Source organism: Necator americanus, chromosome V (assembly GCF_031761385.1).
Source record: "Necator americanus strain Aroian chromosome V, whole genome shotgun sequence".
Taxonomy (NCBI): Eukaryota; Metazoa; Nematoda; class Chromadorea; order Rhabditida; family Ancylostomatidae; genus Necator; species Necator americanus.
In genome coordinates, this window is record NC_087375.1 from 13716052 (window position 1) to 13735338 (window position 19287).

At 38.5% G+C, this 19287-nt stretch overlaps 1 protein-coding gene across 2 annotated transcripts; it reads right to left on the minus strand.

Annotated features, from left to right (window-relative positions):
* Positions 1–1240: 1240 nt before the first annotated feature.
* RB195_013792 (uncharacterized protein) lies at positions 1241–17751 on the minus strand (the record flags this gene model as incomplete). 2 transcript variants are annotated; one of them, XM_013448416.2, is made up of 5 exons in its annotated part: positions 1241–1256; positions 2008–2070; positions 2138–2179; positions 5018–5128; positions 17699–17751. In XM_013448416.2, 5 exons carry the CDS (start codon positions 17749–17751, stop codon positions 1241–1243), a joined length of 285 nt encoding a protein of 94 aa, XP_013303870.2. The 2 variants fall into 2 exon arrangements, with proteins under 2 accessions (XP_013303870.2, XP_064059664.1); XM_064203783.1 differs by lacking the exon at positions 17699–17751 and adding an exon at positions 5240–5298.
* Positions 17752–19287: the final 1536 nt, after the last annotated feature.

Below are 19287 nucleotides of genomic sequence, written 5' to 3' on the forward strand. Positions count from 1 at the left end.
AAAATTTCAAATCCGTAATGATTTTTGTATTCAAGAAAGAACAAGAAGCGGTGCTCCATTCAGTACTGCTTTCAGAATGCTTAAGAGACATGGTCAGGTGTTATTTTTTTTCTTGACTGCACTCCAGAGAGGATGAGACGCCTTTTTTGTGTGGAACGATTATTATTCTAGCTTTTGACCTACAGGTTAAACGGACAGTGATGCTGCTTGTAAGCGTACGGTAGACAGTGCGTAGGTTGGTGTCCCTAGTCAAACGATGAATGATTAAGTGTGTGGCGTTAATCCTTATGGGGATGAACCACTCCGTTCACTTTAATTCAGAATCGTTTGAGATTTACGAACGCGTGTCTAGCTTATAGAATGACTTGCGGTGGCTAGCCGATGTGTCTCGTCAGTATGTGTAGCTTCTCAGACAATTGTGACACCAATTTATCGACTTCGGAGGGATGAAAGGCTTGGTCTGCACGAGAGAAGTTTCGAACCATCGATCAATCGTGCAGACACAGTGGAACCTCTGACCGACCACGCCGCTCCTCCGAATGGATATTTCCGGATGAAAATGTTGGTTCGAATGATCGCGCATTTGCGTTCACGATCGTGGAACACTGATACTGAATACGTCGGTTACGACAGAGACTCAAAGTGAACCGGGTCGTGGTTGCTAAAGAGAAAAGCTCTTGACTCCAAACTCTTACGTGCATGCAATGTGAACTGTGCACTGTGGACTTGTGCGATTGATTAATATAGATCCTTGTCCACAAATTCCCCCACAGGATTTTTTTAACGTTCCTTAACGACTTCCTCACTGTGATTCTTTTACGTCGTATCGATTAGGAGCATCGGGCTCTTAGCACTGATTGTTCAGTGTTGATTCGAGGATGCTTGGATCAATACAATGAAATCTCAATGCTTGGAGTTTTTCTACGAATTCTAACATTGCTTAATGCTTTTTAGAATTACACAGTTTTTTTTGTAAGCAATCTCCATCAGCGTTACAGTATTGTGAAAATTCTCAGCAAACACAGTGAAATGAACAGTTATCAACAATATCTTATTTTGTTTCCGACGAGCAACACACACGTCTATGATCCAAGCGTAATAAAATGTCGAGATCATCACTAGACCCGACAATTCGCATGGATTACAGAAGAAGATAATTTGATGGAAGGAGTAGTTGTAGTATGGAGATCTAGAAGGCTATTACAATCACAAATAAAGATGCATCACCACACCCGATCGATCACTTCCGTCCAAACCTGGAAGAAAGAAAAATGAGGGAAACATCACGGAAAAGTTAGTATTTCTTCAATGGTTGCTTACTTAATGCACATACGAAATAAATAAGGTTAGGGTGAGAAATCCAGAAATCTTAGTTGACTCGATCTACAGAAGTGGGTCTTATCCGCTTGTCCGTAGATGCGTCTCCTAACCCTTTACGTGGGAAGCTTTTCTATCACCACTAACTATAAAACGTTCGGGAAAATTTCAGCCTTAAGTTTTTCCTCAAAAAATGCTCCAGCAAAACGGACATTTGGTGTAGTTTGTAGAGTTGAAATAGGAGAAATGAGACTAAACTGGTCTCTTTCGCGTCGTTTTCTTTCATTCAGTAAATATTTAATCCTGTGACGTGAGAAGGAATAATTATAGGGAAACCATCCCTTTCCATTTTATAAGGCAATCAAGCAAACATCATGTTTTGATTCTTGAAAAAAAGTCTGGTCCAATGAGGTTATGAGCTCTTAGACGAAAAAGAACACCGTTTTACAGTATCCTATTGTAGAAATATTCGTAATTTCTTTCATAAACATATAAGTAGGTCCTACATCATCAACAAGTTGTTGCAATACAACTTGTATTTGAAGCGCGTACTCAAATGCTATTTACTAGTCTTCCATGAGCAGGTGATTTTCGCTGCGCTAAAAAATAATTTCTCCACGATTTCTTTGCAACGAATGACAAAGATCACCTGGACCATTTTCCGTAGTGAAATTGTAGAGCGAAACTGACCTTAAACGTTCTGCACCGTTCAAAGATTGAATCAATTTGTTGGTGAGAGGAGCGCGTTTGTCACTAAAAAAAGAAATTCAGTCGGAAGGTTCACCAAAGAAACAAGGTACGTATTCTTGAGAAAACTCACTAAATGTAGGGGTCTTCAAAGTCCGCTGGGTCGCGAAGCGCACTGAATAAAATACATTTAAAAAAGTGAAGGAACCGAATAAGAGGAGGAACTTAATAGCAAATCATTCCTCAGGTTGAAAGTATGCAGCCATAGAGAAAAAGCGTTGAACAATCACTAAAATAGCTTAAAGTTCTTGCACTTTTGTTTTGAAACTTCCAGGAAATGGTTTTCGTTCGGAAATGTTGCCAATATCCGTTCAGAAGAACGTTCATCGGTTGTCACCGGCAGATTAGAGGAGCATAAGCAGAGGGACACCATGCGCTAGACATGGAAAGGTGGAGAGGGAGACTTGTGTTGCACGCAACAGGTTTGCGATACGATTATGACTGGGCGATACGGTCACGACATTCCTGAGGAATTTATTGGCAATTTCCCAAGTTGTTATACAGTTTTGATTGCTAAAGCTCGAATTATCATCCTGTTTTCGCAAAAGTTCCCCTATTTCCAACAGCTTCGGATGCAGAATGTTCAACTACGTGCTCTCTTTAAACTAACAATTAGCGAGTATTATGTTGGAGAAATATAAATAAACGATCCTGACACTATTTGGAAAATTACACAGCCAACATGTTTTTTGTTAGTTAAAGTCTCGTTATTTCAAAACAAATTCCTTTAGTAGATAGTTCTTGTAAGAACGAAAAAAGAAAACAAATTGTTCTCTAAATTTTAGTGACTAGTTGTTGATTTCAATCAGGATGAAATAGAGGTGGTACTGATGGTAATTCAGCATTTACTCTGTATGTTCGTAGAGCTTGAGATCCGCAAGGTTCGCAGTCTCTGGTAATAGCAGTTACGATATTTTTAAAACCTAAACACGACAGTTCTTCAAGTTACTGTAGAATGTGATGTTCAATTTGGCTTTGCCTTATTGGATTTTATTCCAGATTTCTCCGTTGAAGCTATACAACTCCTTAGCTCTGAGACACCTAACTTCGTGAGCGTGGATCGATTTGAGTACTAAATCATCTCGCCGGAACGTAAACGGGGCTGATCCCTGCTCATTGTATTCTTTTTTCTGCTTTTTTTCACAATGTGTTCACTGCATGAGTTTGTATTTGTCACAATTTTTGGCACACCATTAATAACACCGTGATAAGTGAATAAATAAACAAGGCTCCTTTTTGCAGTGTTTATTGCTGAGCCGGAATCTAGTTGAATACCTTAGCAGTGGGGAATTCCACCTGTTCTTTGTGATTGCCCCACTACTTCATCGATTCTCATATATAGGCTAATTTGCTCATAAGTTTTCTTTTCTGTACTGAAAGTAGATTTGTTGCAGGCTAAATACCTGGGAACATTGAGACCTAGCAGTCATGAAACCGTATCCTCGAAATGAGATCAAGAAAATTTGAAAATTGAATGGGGCAATTAACCTTTTCGTGCGCATAAGGAATTAATTGCAAAATAAACTCATTAAGGGTTCTCCAGAAATCATAAGCAGAAAAACATCCCCGTCGGATGTGAAAACGTTCTGAATTGCTGTGGTGTTGAGTTTCTCGCTTCCGATACGCTTCATCGTATGCTTCACAACACACGGAATAACATCTTATGAAGACGAGAAAAATTAGTTGCGTAGAATCGCTTCAGGCGCGGTGTTCGGTGCTTCACGGAAGCATCCATCTACACCAAAACATCACTAAAAATAGTCCAATTTCCTTGTTGGAGAGTACGGTGCGGTGAGAATGAGTCGGTGTCGGGCGTAAAGATTAACCCACGTCAGAGACCACTTTTTGTTATGCTGATGTCTTGCAGAACCTTCTTGAAAGACTTTTTGGAACAGCGTGAATGAGAGAAGTGTTGAAATAGTTTGAGACGTGTTTTCATACAGCACGCGTATGGATTCTAAGTGTTCTAAACCTACTAAAATAGTCTATGGATAAACATCGAGTAAGTAATCTTTTAAAAAGGACTGCAACATCATGGATAGAAATGCTGCTTGAAATATTCTTGAAATTTCTTGAAAAATACATCAAGATATTTCTTCCTAAGAAAAAAATCATGGTCATCATAGAAATAAATGTATTTATCATATTTTATTATGTGACGCGTTTCGCGATTTACGAATCAGAAGGACAATTTTTTCAAACTCTTCACTCAGAACGTGTTAGCGCCCTGTTCGATAACTACGTTTTTAGAACTACTTTCAATTTTTTGAGCTAGTGCTTTTACGAGGTGGTTTATCAAACACATTAATTTTATTTTCTTGCCTTTTTACTGTTTTTATTACGCTTTTTCATGCAATTATAGTCGTGAAGCAGTGTTGAAAAATCAAAATGTAATGAGAAAATGAAATGGAAAATCGAAGTTATTCACATTTGGAAAAATTGAAGTTTATGTGAGATTTTGGACGTGAAAGCAATTCCACTGAGACGAAAGCAAGAGCGAGAGTAAAGACGAAAATATTGGTCATTTTATCTCAGGAAATGACAAGCCTACCCTTCCACTTTATTTTCTTGGTTTTTGCAGTCACATCCTTTTTTTCACTTCATAGATGAATATTTTTGTAGTGGTCTCATTTTTATGCTGGTTTGAGATTTGTTAAAAATGTGGAGTTGACAGTGATAATTGTTAAGGATCAACAATGAGTCCTCTACAATGAAGATTGGGAGCAGTTTTTAGGGATGAGGTCTTCCCAGTAATTATAAAGCGGGTTCAGGATATGCGAATTCAGGGCGTAGATTTGAACGGTAAGGAACATGAAACACCCTTTGAATATCAAGAAATCGAAGCTCTCATTAACATCTATAGGCCTAAATTACACCAAAGCTCTTCTAGGAATGCACCTCTTTACATCCACAGTACTGAGGAGAAATATAGGAATAAAATAAAGAGACTCACGTTAATGGATAAGCGAAATCAAAGTTTCGCTTCCCGTATCGAAGTCGGCTGGCGCCGTTGATAGCTGACGTGAACTCACTCATATCGCTCTTCTTCTCAAAAGACAACACACTGAAATCGAATTCGATCATCCGCGTTCCATTCAAGTACTCATTTCTGCTCTTTCTCTCCTGTATCTGCTATCTGAGACTGACTGCTCCGTATGTAAACTTGAACACTTACGGTAGGACACTGTAAATTACAGTGATTGCGGCGAAAATATAGGCAAGCAATGATCGCATAGTTGTGTTTGAGTGCGATAAGAGAAAAGGTCCGGAGCAACACTGCCAACACACTAATTCGAAAACGAGAGGGGAGTGGTCGTGGTGAACGAGAGGTGGGCGGAGCGAACGGTTTATTGTCACGTGTAGCCGGAGGACATAGGAGTTTTTGAGTAGAGAACCGTGGAAAAATGCTGTAGAATTCTGACATATTCGAATGTTCGAACTGATAGGCGAGTTGATGGGCGAGTAAATATAAATAGATGCAGGCGTGAGAGCATGGTACATGAATAGAGGAGTCAACGGAGCGGGGAATTAATAGGAGGGAATGAAAAGATGAACGGAAGGTCGCTGGTCTCTGTGAAGAAGGTGGGATTCTTCTTCAGAAGACTGATTGATTGCTTGAGAAGAGAGACCATTGGGTTTACTGCTGACTGTCTGTAGGTCTGGATGAAATCATGAATGAATGTCTGAATGTCTGAATGAATGAATGAATGAATGAATGAATGAATGAATGAATGAATGAATGAATGAATGAATGAGGGAAGAATAGAGCGAATGAGGGAGCGAACAATCAGAAGAATGGGTGAGAGAATAAAAACCATAATTGTTGTGCTCTAACTTTAGAAAACTTTCTATATTTGTTCGATTTAGAAAAAAAAATCAAGTGTTTCTTTCTATCCTTCTTCTAGTTGACATCTGCTGTGCAGATTAGATGCTTCTTTCATGGATAAGAATCTTTTCTTCTGGATTGTTTTGCTCTTTTCGAGAATATGTCAACGAGCATAGATGGAGATCCTTTTAAGAAATTTAACATTATGCTGAAAAACAGAACATAAGTGACGCGCGAATAAACAAAAGAATAATCCCTTCTAATATCACTGGTTGCGAACGGAGAGCTTTGATCCACAAATTCAAATATTACTGAAAGATATCACTGTAAATAAATTCTGTTAGATGAGTTAATAATAGGAAGAAGAAGAAAAAATAGCGACCACTGAACACTTCGAAGCGCATATGAAAAATTTCCGCGAGGTTTGGAGCCGTTTTAAATGAACCAACTGATCCTCATATTGGAGAAATAGGAAATGGAGCAAAAAAATTGTAGACATGTGTGACATTCGCGCAGAAGGATTTGTTCATGTTCATATGATTGACATATGCCCTACAGGATTATGGAAGGGGAATCTGCGTTTAGCTGTCAAAACAAGGATGAAAATTCCCTGGGGTTCAGATCGAAGTAGGAGCTAAACACGTGGAACATGACCAATTATAGACAGAACACTTTCATTATTCACCTTCTTCCCTTTCAAGCATTTTTTTACATATTATTTTTATATTTTTATATCATTATATGTGCATTCAGGGATTTTCACATCAGATTCACATCTGGATATTTTGGGACAATGTGTGATGACCGTAATCTTCCGAAAAAAATTCAAATAGAACTGTATTCCCGAGTCGTACCTACATATCTAAGAAACTGTCGGAATAAAAGAAAATAGGTGATTCAATGCGTAGAGCACATTCACTAAATTTGAAAAAATCAAGGTAAGCAATGCATCTTTTATTATGTTTACCATGTGAAAGAGGTTACTTGTTTAAAACTTATAAGCTGAAAACTATGAACTTCCTCCTTCTTTTCTCTCCTTCTCTATCTTTCCGTTTCTCTCACAAATAAACTTATTCACATTTTCTTCAGCCTCTACTTTAATTTAAGCATAGCATTGGAAATTTGTGCTAGTCCTAATAAATCTATTTCATTTTTTAAGCCTTAATATAGCCTTAAAATGTTTTGGTTTCTTTCAAATTGAAGAATGGTACACAGAGGTTTTCATTTTGCGATAAAAGAATAATCTCGTTAGAGTCTAACTGTTTTGGTCAAAAATTTCCCAGAAGATTAAGAAAACTGTGTAGGTGGTGAAAAGTGAAACAAAATTTTATCAAATGAAGCTGTTATTTAAGAAGGGGAAAAATTTGAAGGATCTATTATTACATTTTTCTCCTTTTCATTCATTTCATTTTTAACATATGAAATTTCCTAAAGGATCACATACACGTTGCTCGCACAAATTTTTTTTTTTACATTTCTTCCTCTTTTCTAAAACGATGCCTCTTATAGCAAAGGAAAAAAAAACTGCAGCGGATTTCGTCTTGAGAGTCAGCCGCACCTCGCATCGTCTCCAACGAAGAACCTCAATTATTTCGTCAGAGTACAGAAATCAGGCTAAGGCTCAGGCGCCTTCCCTTGACAGATCTCCATTTTTGACTCTCTCGGAAACAACAAGTCGCGATTTCTCCTGTCACAAACTCTATGGGAATCCCGTCTGCACAACTTCTCACGGCTACATACCTACAACTCATTGCATGGGAAACGTTTTTTTTTATTATTTTTACGACGTTCTCCGAGAAAAATTCATAGATTACCTCACTATACTAGATGGAGAAACATCAATTTCGATTGTATATATTTCAAAAATAATTGATGATCAGTGATATTCTTAAGAAAATTCTTCGTACACCCATTCATTCATTCATTCAAATAGTCACTCATCCAGTCGTTCAATCATTCATGTTGAAGTATTTTAACTGTAGAATCCTAGCAGAAAGTCATTACTGGCAGTTTTGATCATTACACTATATTCATCTACAATGCGGTTCTTCAATGAAAGGGAAAAAACAAACAAAAGAAAAGTAGTTATTTGTATGGGAAATTCATATGGTAAGTTATGTGCTTAGTACAGAATTTTCTGATAGACACTAGATCAGCAAAACGTGCGAATAGTGGATCCGATTGCCCAGGAAGGTCGAAAAAGACTCGAAGTCTGAAATTGTTGAAATTCTACTCAAAATTCATGTGATGAGATTGGTCTGGGTACGGTACCTTGGTTGTTCCTAATCCTGTTATCATAACCTTTCTGTGTCACAGTTGACAGTAGAAAATAGTGAGAATGTTTTTGATTTGATAGCAGGAAAATGACATAACGAGGGTGACTTAAATTAAGCAGCTTAGTATAAGAATTCGAGAATTCCTTGAAAAAAAAACAACATCAAAATTTTGGAATTATCTCTATCATGTATGTGTTACGAAAATGATACAATTGGCTACTGCGCAGGGGAGAACTATGGGACTAGAAAAAGCTTTTTGTATTTTACTGCGTAAAATACGCATAGCTCTTTCTCATTGATTAATATCGTGTAAAGTAGGGAAGTTTGATCCACTAAGTCACTAAATTACGATCTGATCCGGTATCCGGGGGAAGGAAATTGCAATGGAAATGACATTATTGCCGTCATTTTCTTCAAAACGTGTTATTCAAGCATTATTTGTTATTTCATTCACATTACACCATTATCTTTTTATCAATTTGCTGACTGGAACTCGGAGCGGTAGGACGTCGTTGCCAGACCTACATAGTCGTTAATTGGGTTTTAAGATTTTATTTACTCTACTTTATTAGTTTTTGCTGATTTGCTGACGTCTTCTTTGCGGGACCTAGCCATTAATTAGATAAATATTTCCAATGGTGGAGAAAGTGCACATGTATTTCCTCTGTATTATGCATTTACTCGCGTACAAATTCTTCCTGGGTAGCATTGTATCCAATCAGGTTTATTTATCGTGAGTATTAGCCGTAATCATTAACAAAAGATTCTCTGCTCCGGAGATCCCATAATGTGTCTACTAATGGAGGTGCAAAGGAAGTTTTGTACAAACAAAAACAAAACAAAAAGGGCGGAGCCTCATTCATTTGCCCTTATGTATTTAAGAGAACTATGAAGGAGCATCGAGCTCTTAACTCTAATTTCGTAGAGAGAACTTAGTGCAAAAAAGTTGAAAGAGTGAAAGTTAAGCGGATAAATGTTATTGTGTTCGAATTTTAAACAATTTATAATATAGGCTATTGATTATAATTGGGACCACAAAATAAAAATTGAAAACGAAACAAGACGTGTTCTCGTTGCTAAGAATGGTCTGTTGTGAAAAACTTACGGTTGCAGTACGCAAAAGAATCGATTATAATATGTGCCCCTAATTACATAATTAATTGAATGTTACGTTATTTCAACAAGGGACGGTGCAACGCAGTCGGTAAGTGGCTACAATCGATCAGAGGTTCGACACTGCCCCAGTGCAAACCAAGCCTTTCATCCCTCCGGGCTCGATGAACTGGTACCAGAGTTGTCTGGGGGGATAAAAACACTGACTTGACGTATCGGGTAGCCACCGCAAGTCCTTGTATAGGCCAGATACACGTTCGTGAACCTCAAACGATTCTGAATTGAAGTGAACATGGGGGCTCATCCCAAGCGGATGGATTAACGCCAGAAACTTTATCCTTTTATCCTTTTATCTCGTGAACTAATATCGTGAAGTGTATGATGGACGAGAAAGAAATGTCTGCTAGGAACGAATAGCTCACGAGAAAAAATATCTGTTAGGGAGACTTTGGAAGCATTCTGGATTTCCATATATGGATAACAAACATGGATGCTGAAACGTTACTAACGACTTTACTTCGTTTGTAACACCGTGCAAACTATAATATTGCCCTACATCCTCTTAGTTTCTTAACACTATCCAGTCATCAGTACCTAAGGATACTACACAGTGCGTAGATCTCATTCGCCTTGGTTGACGATCTGTAAGAACGCGGTGGTTCACCAGCCCGCTAGTCGGTGAGAGTAGACAGTTTGCCTTCCCGTTTGGAGTCCGTCTGGAGTGCGTGGCGTAATAGGAACAATATCGAGGGTTGGCAAGGAGAGAAGAGGAGATTGATGGGATATACATAGCATCAATTACCTCGAGCTATTTCCAGGGCTTTGATAAAATCGAAGTTATCGAAAAGTCACACATAAACCACATTTTACCAAAATCTCCTTGGGAAAATAAAATATATATATATATATATAAATCCATTTCATAATGCCGCATCATAAATCCAAGGTCCAAGAAGAGAGGACTTGTATATTATCACCAATTTTATCGTTAAATAACGCTCTTTCATCGTAATTTCTAGTGTTCTCATGCCATAGGACTTTTTTCCACGTTCTGTAGGTACTGATTAGATGATTATCCCATATTTTTACCTTAATTGCAGCATCAGCACTATTATTCCTTCCTATCACACCAATTCAACGCCTTAATAGCTGTTTTGGTCCATTTCAACGCCTGAAGCGCCTGCGCCCCAATTCGACTCCTGATTGGATAATCCGTGGACCTCGTCTCATTTTCCCATTCTGACACCTTCAGCACACAAATGTAACGCCTTAGGATCCACTTCAGCCCATTTGTTTTTGTACACATCATTTAGACATTGTGGTACCCCGTTTTCTCTATCGTATCCATTGAATTTATGGCTGTCATTCCCGTCATATCAAGGCGGTGGTCGTCGCAAGCCACGTTTCGCTCAACGATTTGTTTTCTAAGGCAAACGTCTCTTACGCTTTACCCTCTCAACGAATAAACTGTTTGAGTCAGCACATATTGACTGTGGCACTGGACCGTACTCTTCCCTTCATTTGAGCCCGCCGAGACATGAGGAAGCAATACACAGATAAAACTGTCATTCTTTTAGAGTTGCAGGCGCGGGTGTTTCCATGAGACGCAGTTATTTTAACGCCTCGCACAATATTATTTATATCGTAGCTCAACTCCTCATGGAAAAAAGATAAAGTGATTGAGTTATTGACGATAACCGGTCCCTTTGGGATTCGACAACTCGTTCGTTTCCAATCTAGAACCCCTTGAGGTCACGAACAGGTACGTGATCCAAGAGTCACGAAGGACATCCGTTCTAACAAGCCAGTGCGCTTGCCTTTAGGGCAAACGTAGCAGATATTTGTCGAATTCGCACTGATAAAGGTCATGGTTGGACAAGACTGGTTCCTGCGAGTGCACGAGAAGCTCTTACTACTTCTCACGCGCTTCTGGATGTGAGACTTCCTCATCCAGGAACTTTTGGTTTGAGTAAAACCACGAAGGATTATACAGCTGTTAACATTTTTAATTAATTTGAAAAACTTCCAGTTTTTTCATTTAGCTTCAGCAAAGAAATTCAAAAAGCAGTTTTTTTTAAACAAAAATTCTGATTCCATTGTGCACATTTCACTTGCCTAAGCTTCTCAACTGGAGAAGTTACAGTTGCATTTCTTGATTTCAGTTCCTCTGTTGAATTCATAAAGACGAGGAATTTTACGATTAACTGAGTAAGCAAATGTGGAAAATTTCGAAAGAATGGGAGCGAATTCTGTCCCCATGGGATGACATTATCTTTGAATCTTGAGCGAAAAACTGCAGTATGGAACTCAAGCTTCCAAAAACTTTATTTGAACGTTATTGAAGATTTATATACTTGTCAAGCCCTTTGCCAACCAGGAAGAACCGGCTAAGTAAGGTCTTTCTTTTTCCAATGTGAAAAAAGAGCATCAGAGGAGGCGAGAGGGTGGGTATTGTTTGAAAAATAAACTTCGGAGTTTTTTGAGTAGAAACTTCTACTTTCGATTAACTTTTGTCCGTTACATAGTGAATTAATTGAGAGAAAAAAATCTAAAATGAAATATGCATCAGTGCAGTCCTGCACAATTAAGAACTAACTCCAGCATTAAATTAAATTTTCTGATTCGCCTCGCAATTTATTTTCACGCAATCTTCTGGATAAAATAACTTTTTAACGACCGTTGATATACGCAACATAGATAAAATTACACAAATTTTTCTCTCTAAGGAAGTTAACTGTCTACTGAAAACCCTTAAATAAATACGGGAAGGCGAAACGCAACTACTAAAGGAATAAAGAAAGCGGAATTATAATTAATTAAGGAATTATATTTGCAAGAAGTTTCCCAACCATAAAAACTTTCAGTGTTGTCTTTTTGAACTGCGGAAGTTCCGACGATCTTCCCCCGAAATTCGCTAACAACTTTTGCTTGATATATAAATGAGCTGTTGTTTTGTTTTTCAATCAGAATTCTTCCCATCTGGTATTTTTTCCGAGTAGACTGGCTTTGAACAGCTGATTCTCTATATTCCATGTAGAATTAATTTACAGTCAGCACATATTTTATGAATAATTACAACTACTGTTAATTCTAAGAAGTTTCCATAAGCTATGTGGAACTAAAGCGCTGCGTAAGAGGTGATTAGGTAAAATATTGGTGTTTGTTGTGGATGTTTCAGATTCAACAGTAAACAATAAATGCAAACAATACACGACGCTTCCTTGTTGTGTTTTTCAAAACTCTCTTGTTTTCTGTTAGAGAATATCGAAAGTAATAAAAAAAATGTGAAAAAAATGGGGATAATGGTTAGTTGTGTGGTCAATTGATTTCTCTTTAAAAACAATGAACTCAAACGTAACTCGCAAGAAAGAAAAAGGACGAGAGAGAAAGAGAGGGAGAAAAAGAGAGAGAGAGAGAGAGTAAAAGAAGAGCTCAGTAATTCTGAAACCTCTTCAAATTGCTCCAACATTTAGTCGGAATGCTCCTCAAGAAGTTATCGCGTCTCAGGATAATTACCCTAAAATTCCATAGATGAGTTCGTAATTTTATTTTTTGCGGAAAAGCGCTTTTTTTTGTTTGTCATAGTGTTTTGTTACCTCCGACTTTTTCTTTTGCTTGACAATGGGTTTCTAGTGATTTTTTTTTTATTTTAAAGAACAAAACACTATTACAAAAGCAGCTAAGTTAAGAAGTTTACCGAAAGCGATGATGGTACAGATAGCGCTCATTTTGTCAGGCGGACTTGACTAGGGATTTTAGGATAAGTAAGTTTTTAAAAGGATAGTCCTTTCTAGTCCAAATAAATTTCTAATTCAGACGAGATTTCTCTTCTACAATGCTTCAACCTTTTCCACAATCAATTCAGCCATTCATACAATGCAGTTGAACAACGTAATTCAACTAATTGATGACTAATATAAATAAATTAATAAATTGTTCAGTTACGAATTCCATAAAAAAGTTAAATTCCCTAAAAAGTAAAAAAAGCGTTGGCGCATTCCTAATGGATTGATGCGTCAGAGAATTTATCCTTTTTATCCTAATTGTGGGACAAACAAGTGCTGGGACTTCCCCGTTCTTACGATTTTTCTACGTCAGCTGTCTCCCGAGGTGACGCAGCAATGACGCAGAAATCCATGAAATTTCAATGTGTGCACTCAAGTGGAAGTAGTGTACTCTAGCACAATCCTCCTCTCATAGCGGAAGTCCTTGGGGAGATATCGACACAAAGTGTGAGACAAAATAATTTTCCTAATTACTCTAAGATTTTAATCGCATTACGAGAATAACCACATCATCTTTGACTCAATCACCTGGCGAGACACACACACAATCCTACACACCACAACAAGCTCCAGCAAGAACAAAATAACGCCATCAACCATCAACCTTCGTGGCGAAATCGGTCACACATACGGAATCATCACGTGTCCTCCGTCGATTCATTTCGGGATGCTTGCTGCATGGTAGTGATGAGAGAATGGGGAGTTGATTTTCTTATATTTAATTGTGGCACAGAAAGGAAAAACAACGTCTAGGAAAAAAGTACGAAAATATTCCTTTCATTGTTCCGCAAAGAAATCAGCGGAAAATATTTTATAACCCTCTCAGCTATCACATCCCATTTCCACTCTAATCCTTTTTTTGCAATGCGTTTTTTTTTTCTTCCTTCCGTGTAGATGTTTGTTCTACCTCTTTTTCTTCCATGTTTGCTCTTCTGGCTACTCATCAATTCGAGCTCTTCGATGCTCACTTCAGAAGTGTCCAAACTTATTGTTACATAGAGCAACATGTCTTCAGCTAGAGCTTGGGCAGAGACTATTCATCCGCCGCTCTTCCATAATCTGCGAAACGTTACGTCTCGACTGAAGTGCTTGCTAAAACCAAATTTCCTCGAATCTTCTTCCGCAATCCCTGCAAAAAGTTTCTTTAACGACTAGGAGGTTTCTTCCAATTTGAGTCTGGGAGCATCCTCAGGACAATTTGGACATGCCGATCAGACGATCTGCTCAAAACGTGACCAAATAAGCGCAAGAGGTTTTCTATCCCTACCTTAGAAGATTGAGTAGGATGTCAATGTTTTCCACATGTCATCCTCCGACACTCCATATTAACATCCGAGTAAAATTCTTCATAATGGCTCACTATTGTCTAAACGTAGTACAAGCAGTTTTCTCTCTACGCAGCGAGGCTTCTCCATCGGCGAGGGGCGCTGCACAAGTTTCCGATCCCTACATCATGAAAAAACGAATTGCAGATAGGGTAGACATGCAGCATCTCGAGATTCTCGGGAAGACCCAGATCTGCTCGCATTTTCCAGGTCATTCCGCAGACTACAGCTATTCTGATACAAAGTCACCAAAAGTTTGCGGCTTTCTGCATGCTCATCGAAGCGCATATTACTACATCATCGACGTACTCGAAATAGAACAAAGTACTTGCTGTTGGTGGTAATATACTTCGGTGGGAGACTGATCACCTGTTCTTTGCATGATGTTATCAACGGTGAAGCTAAACAGAAAGGGTCTTGCTACAGCCCCTTTTCTCACTCCAGTTTCCACTTCAAATGGTCTAATTCGAACAGCAGCAGTTGTATATTATATATTATAGTTGTATATTCAGTCAGTTGTATATTATTATATTCGTGTGATTAACTATTTCAAATTTTCTTTTAATTCCATCGACATAGAGCGCGTTGAAAAGACGGCCTTGATGAGGGAAATCGGAAGCAGCTTCGAAGTCTAAGAAGACTGTAGAAGCCTCGAAAACGCAACCCCACTTCGATCACTCTCCTCGCAATAAACACGTGGTCAGTCATCGACCAACCGATTTAGCGACTTTTGATTATATGATGCAGGATGATCCTCTCCAAAATTTTGTGCATTACATTCCTTGGTGTTTTCTGAGTTCCATCATGGGTAATTTCTTGTGGAAAGGAACTATGACAGCATGTCCACACGAGTCAGGTATCCTTTCGTCAATCAATACTGAACGGATGATCTTCGTCATCTCGCAAATCCCAGATGGAGGAAGATATTCCAGCGTTTCTGCGCCAAGTCCATCGTCTCTGCCGCATTTTCCATTCCTCATGTTTTGGGTACACACCTGATCCTCCCACTTTATCGGTGGTTCTTCGCTGACTGCGGTGATGTCGGTCTTTAGGCGTGCAGGAGTTCAAGGACCGATGGTCTTTGCCGGTTCAAGTGTTGAAATGTTCCTTCCGGATGTACGGGGTTGCATCTCCAACAACGACTCCGTTGGCAGTATTTATGTAAGGGAAACACCTTTTCATCTTACCGGTATATTGCCTTAGGTACAAAGTTTTATCGGGTTCTCATCCTCTTAAGCCTTCTCAAACTACTTCGCTCTTGACATCCATTCGTCCTCACGATCACGTTTAAGCTCACTACGCAACCTCTTTCCCAGAAGCTTCTCCGGGTGAAGTCATCAATAGTGCGGGCAACAGATGCAGAATTGTACGTGGGTATTCTCCGCGGATGGAAAGGCGAACTTCCCTTCTTTCTGCGTCGAGACAACGAACGTTTTCTTCGCAGCATTCTGAATACATTTCGTGGAAGAGTCAGCGTCATCCACCTTGTTTTTTGGTCCGTGATCGAATATTGATAGACGCTCGTTGGCGAAACTTCTTCCTGGATCCATCGTCTTTCAGGCCTGCCAAGTCGAGCTTGGGTTGGTGTTGAACTCCATGGCTCCTTTTCTGGAACCGTACCATCAAACGGGGTGAATTGGGTGGCTTCTGGAATCGAATACGACGTCCAAACAGCTAAAGATTTTCGGATATCTGAGAAAGGGATGTTCTTGGTCAAAATGTAATGGGGTCAATTAAGAGTCGGCATCTTCCGCATTTGCTGTCGGATTGTTGTTCAAGTCCTATCTTTGTGTTTGCATCGATTCCGGCAATTACCGTCTGCTGACTTGGTATCTTGGACATTAGCGTATTGAGTTCATCATAAAATGCGTCCTTTTTGTAATATACGGGGTTTTCACAAGTATATGTATGAGCGCTTCCAATTGACCAGGTTGTTGCAACTGTTAATTACAGCCATTACGCAGCTTCCTACTTTCCTTTCATGAGCGTCGCCGCAGTAAGTGGAGTAGTTTTTGGTGCTGATGACGGGATGTCCTCCGATCCGTGTTTTCTGTAATTCAGCAAAGGGCACATGCAGAAAATGGAAGAAGTATGGACTCCGCGGTTAGTGGACTTCAACTGACAGCGACCGGCAGTTCAGTGTTACGAAATGAATGTTTGTTGCCAATTATTCCGTGTTTTGCATTCATTCAACCTCTCAGGGTATGGGCACGACAGCACCTTTTTACAATGTATGGGAACTTGTGCCTTATGACAGTGCAGGTTATATAGCTCGCAAGCTATATAACTCCCGACGCCTATTCTCAGGCGCCTGATTGCGTTTAATGAAAGCAAGGTCACCATGTGCAGGTAACAATCAGACTTGTAAGAGACTTTGTTGAAAGAATGATAGTTCTGGTTCGTTTACCTCTTTTCGTTATGTATCTGACAAAACTACAACCATAGTTGAATTACTGGATGTTATAACATCACATTTATTATTTGCTAAAGCACAATTCATTTTTCTACTGATCTGGAAGTTCGTTCGCACATTTATTCGTTAATGATGCGACCATTTATTTACGATAATTTTGTTCTAATTTCTTTCTAGAATTCATCGAAAGTTCAGGACGTCCAGTCAGAAATTTGTAATTTGACTGCCGTATCTCTGCATTGGACGAACTCAACGTATCCGCACTGCTGAGTAGGGGACGCACGCAGAAACACTTTGGCACCCACATGTTCACTAATTTTAATTTAAGATTTAGTCTCCACCTGCCTTTCCGCATGTACCTAATGCAATTTTGATCTCGTCTATTTTATCCGTTTATTATCCTCGTGCCTATATTACTACATTAATTATTTATTTGGCTTTTTTTTACTACGTTACTACTTTGGTTACTTGAGTACAAGTTGAATCCCCGATTTATCGTTTTTGTACTTGTATTATACTATTATTAATTTGTAGTTGTGTTCATTATCATTATGTTCGCCTTTTTTGTACCTTTCTAGACTCAACACCCAAATAATCAATCAATAATCCCGATCTTAATAATCTTAGTCCTAACTGTCCCGATCAACACATTACCTTAGTCAAACAATCCACAACTCTCATCTTCTTTTTTCTTTTTTCTTTCCACTTATATACCACTTCTCGCACTGCCGCGATTTCGTTTCTTTTTTCAATACTTCTTTTCAAATGGAAATATCTATTTCTTCTGCCTTTGTTTTGGAAGAACATAAATTTTTTGGTTTTTCATCTCTCTTCCTGAATGTACTCTTTATATGTTTCTTTGCTAATGTATTAGATGTCGCGATTCAGTGACTTACTTGGAAACAATCATTGAGAACGTAACAACTGCCGCGAAATATAGGTGCTGCATGATACCTGTAAATAAATTTTACGATTAAGTAGCTGTTCTCTTTCTTTTTAACCAAAACAACAGCAGAAAACACGAATAATGGAAGTTTCAGAAAAGCATTCATCGAACAATTATGTGCTGAACAAATAGAAAAAGGATAAAAAAAGAGAGAAAGCAGACTTGAGATGCAAATAAGAATCACAAGATATTCGAAAAATATTGATTCAAACAAAGGAAGAGGAAATGTTGAAAAAGTTGACGTTTCCACTTGCTGTATCAAATAAATAGTGAAGACTGAAAGAGGTTTTGCTGCAATAAAATATTGTCGCATGACCACCTCGAATATAGCTTCGTGACTCGGAACTTTGAGTGTAATTTCATGGAAAATTAAAGGCAATAAAAAGAGAAAATTATCCAGTAAAATATTGAATACATATTAATATGTATTGCTGTGCTAGTATTTATTTTTATTACAATACTAATACATACATTATATATTAGTAGACGGCGACTACCATTAGCGAAACCAGTAAAGTGCACAGCGGAGAGCCACTAGAGGGTTAGAACTTGTCCTTTTTAGAGATTGTGCTTACCGGATACGTGAATTTTGAAGCGTAGCGACTACCGGCAATCGCTGGCAAATATTAAATATGATATATAAATATATGTAAATATGGAATGCTGCTCATTATACCGATTTCTTCTTATTATTTCGCGATGGGAACGAAGCGAGAGTGTAGATCATCCAGGTGATCGATGGATGAGCAGCCAAAGCGTCATTATAAGAGCGCAGATTCGGATGAATATATGTAGCTGCCGGAACTAGTTTCTCGTGAACCCGTAAACAAGACGATAAGCATACCCATAATAAACAAATAATAAAAAAAGAAGATGTAATGAGAGAAAACAATAAGGATGATTGTGCCTCCGCGTAAGCGAGGCTCGACAGCGGATACATGAGTCAGGCTAGGCGATCAAAACAATATTACGTCCATAGCCGATTTATGTTAATCCGGTAGACCGTGACGGATCTGCTGAAGACAACCTACGCTGCGCTTTAAATATACGTCTTCTGGTCTCCCACAATAAGACACACGTCTTAGTACCACTTTTTTGTGGTTCTCGAAATTCAACCTACTTTTTCACATGAATTCTTCGAAGTATCGCATAAATAATCCTTAATTATTATTCATGATAAAAGTAAAAATAATTTTAGACTAGAAAAAACACCTAAAAATCTAGAAACTCCGATGCATTAATCTGGTGAACAATTCTAATGTAGTTCGGAAATTTTATGGGGTCAGGTTTCGGTTTTTTTTAAAGGGAATTAAACGATTAAATAAGTGGAAATCGCTTGTTTCCTTATGTGAATCTTCGAATCACATCCAAAAGTAGAAGTGTGAAGTACATTCAATTTATTTTCAAATGATTAAGTACCGCGGTGCCGTTTAGAAAAATCCATATGATAAGTTACAGATAAACATAAACTAAAAATTTTAGTGTTTTTCTTAACAACCAACCTTACCCTGATTTTTTGACCCGGCGTCAAAACCAAGC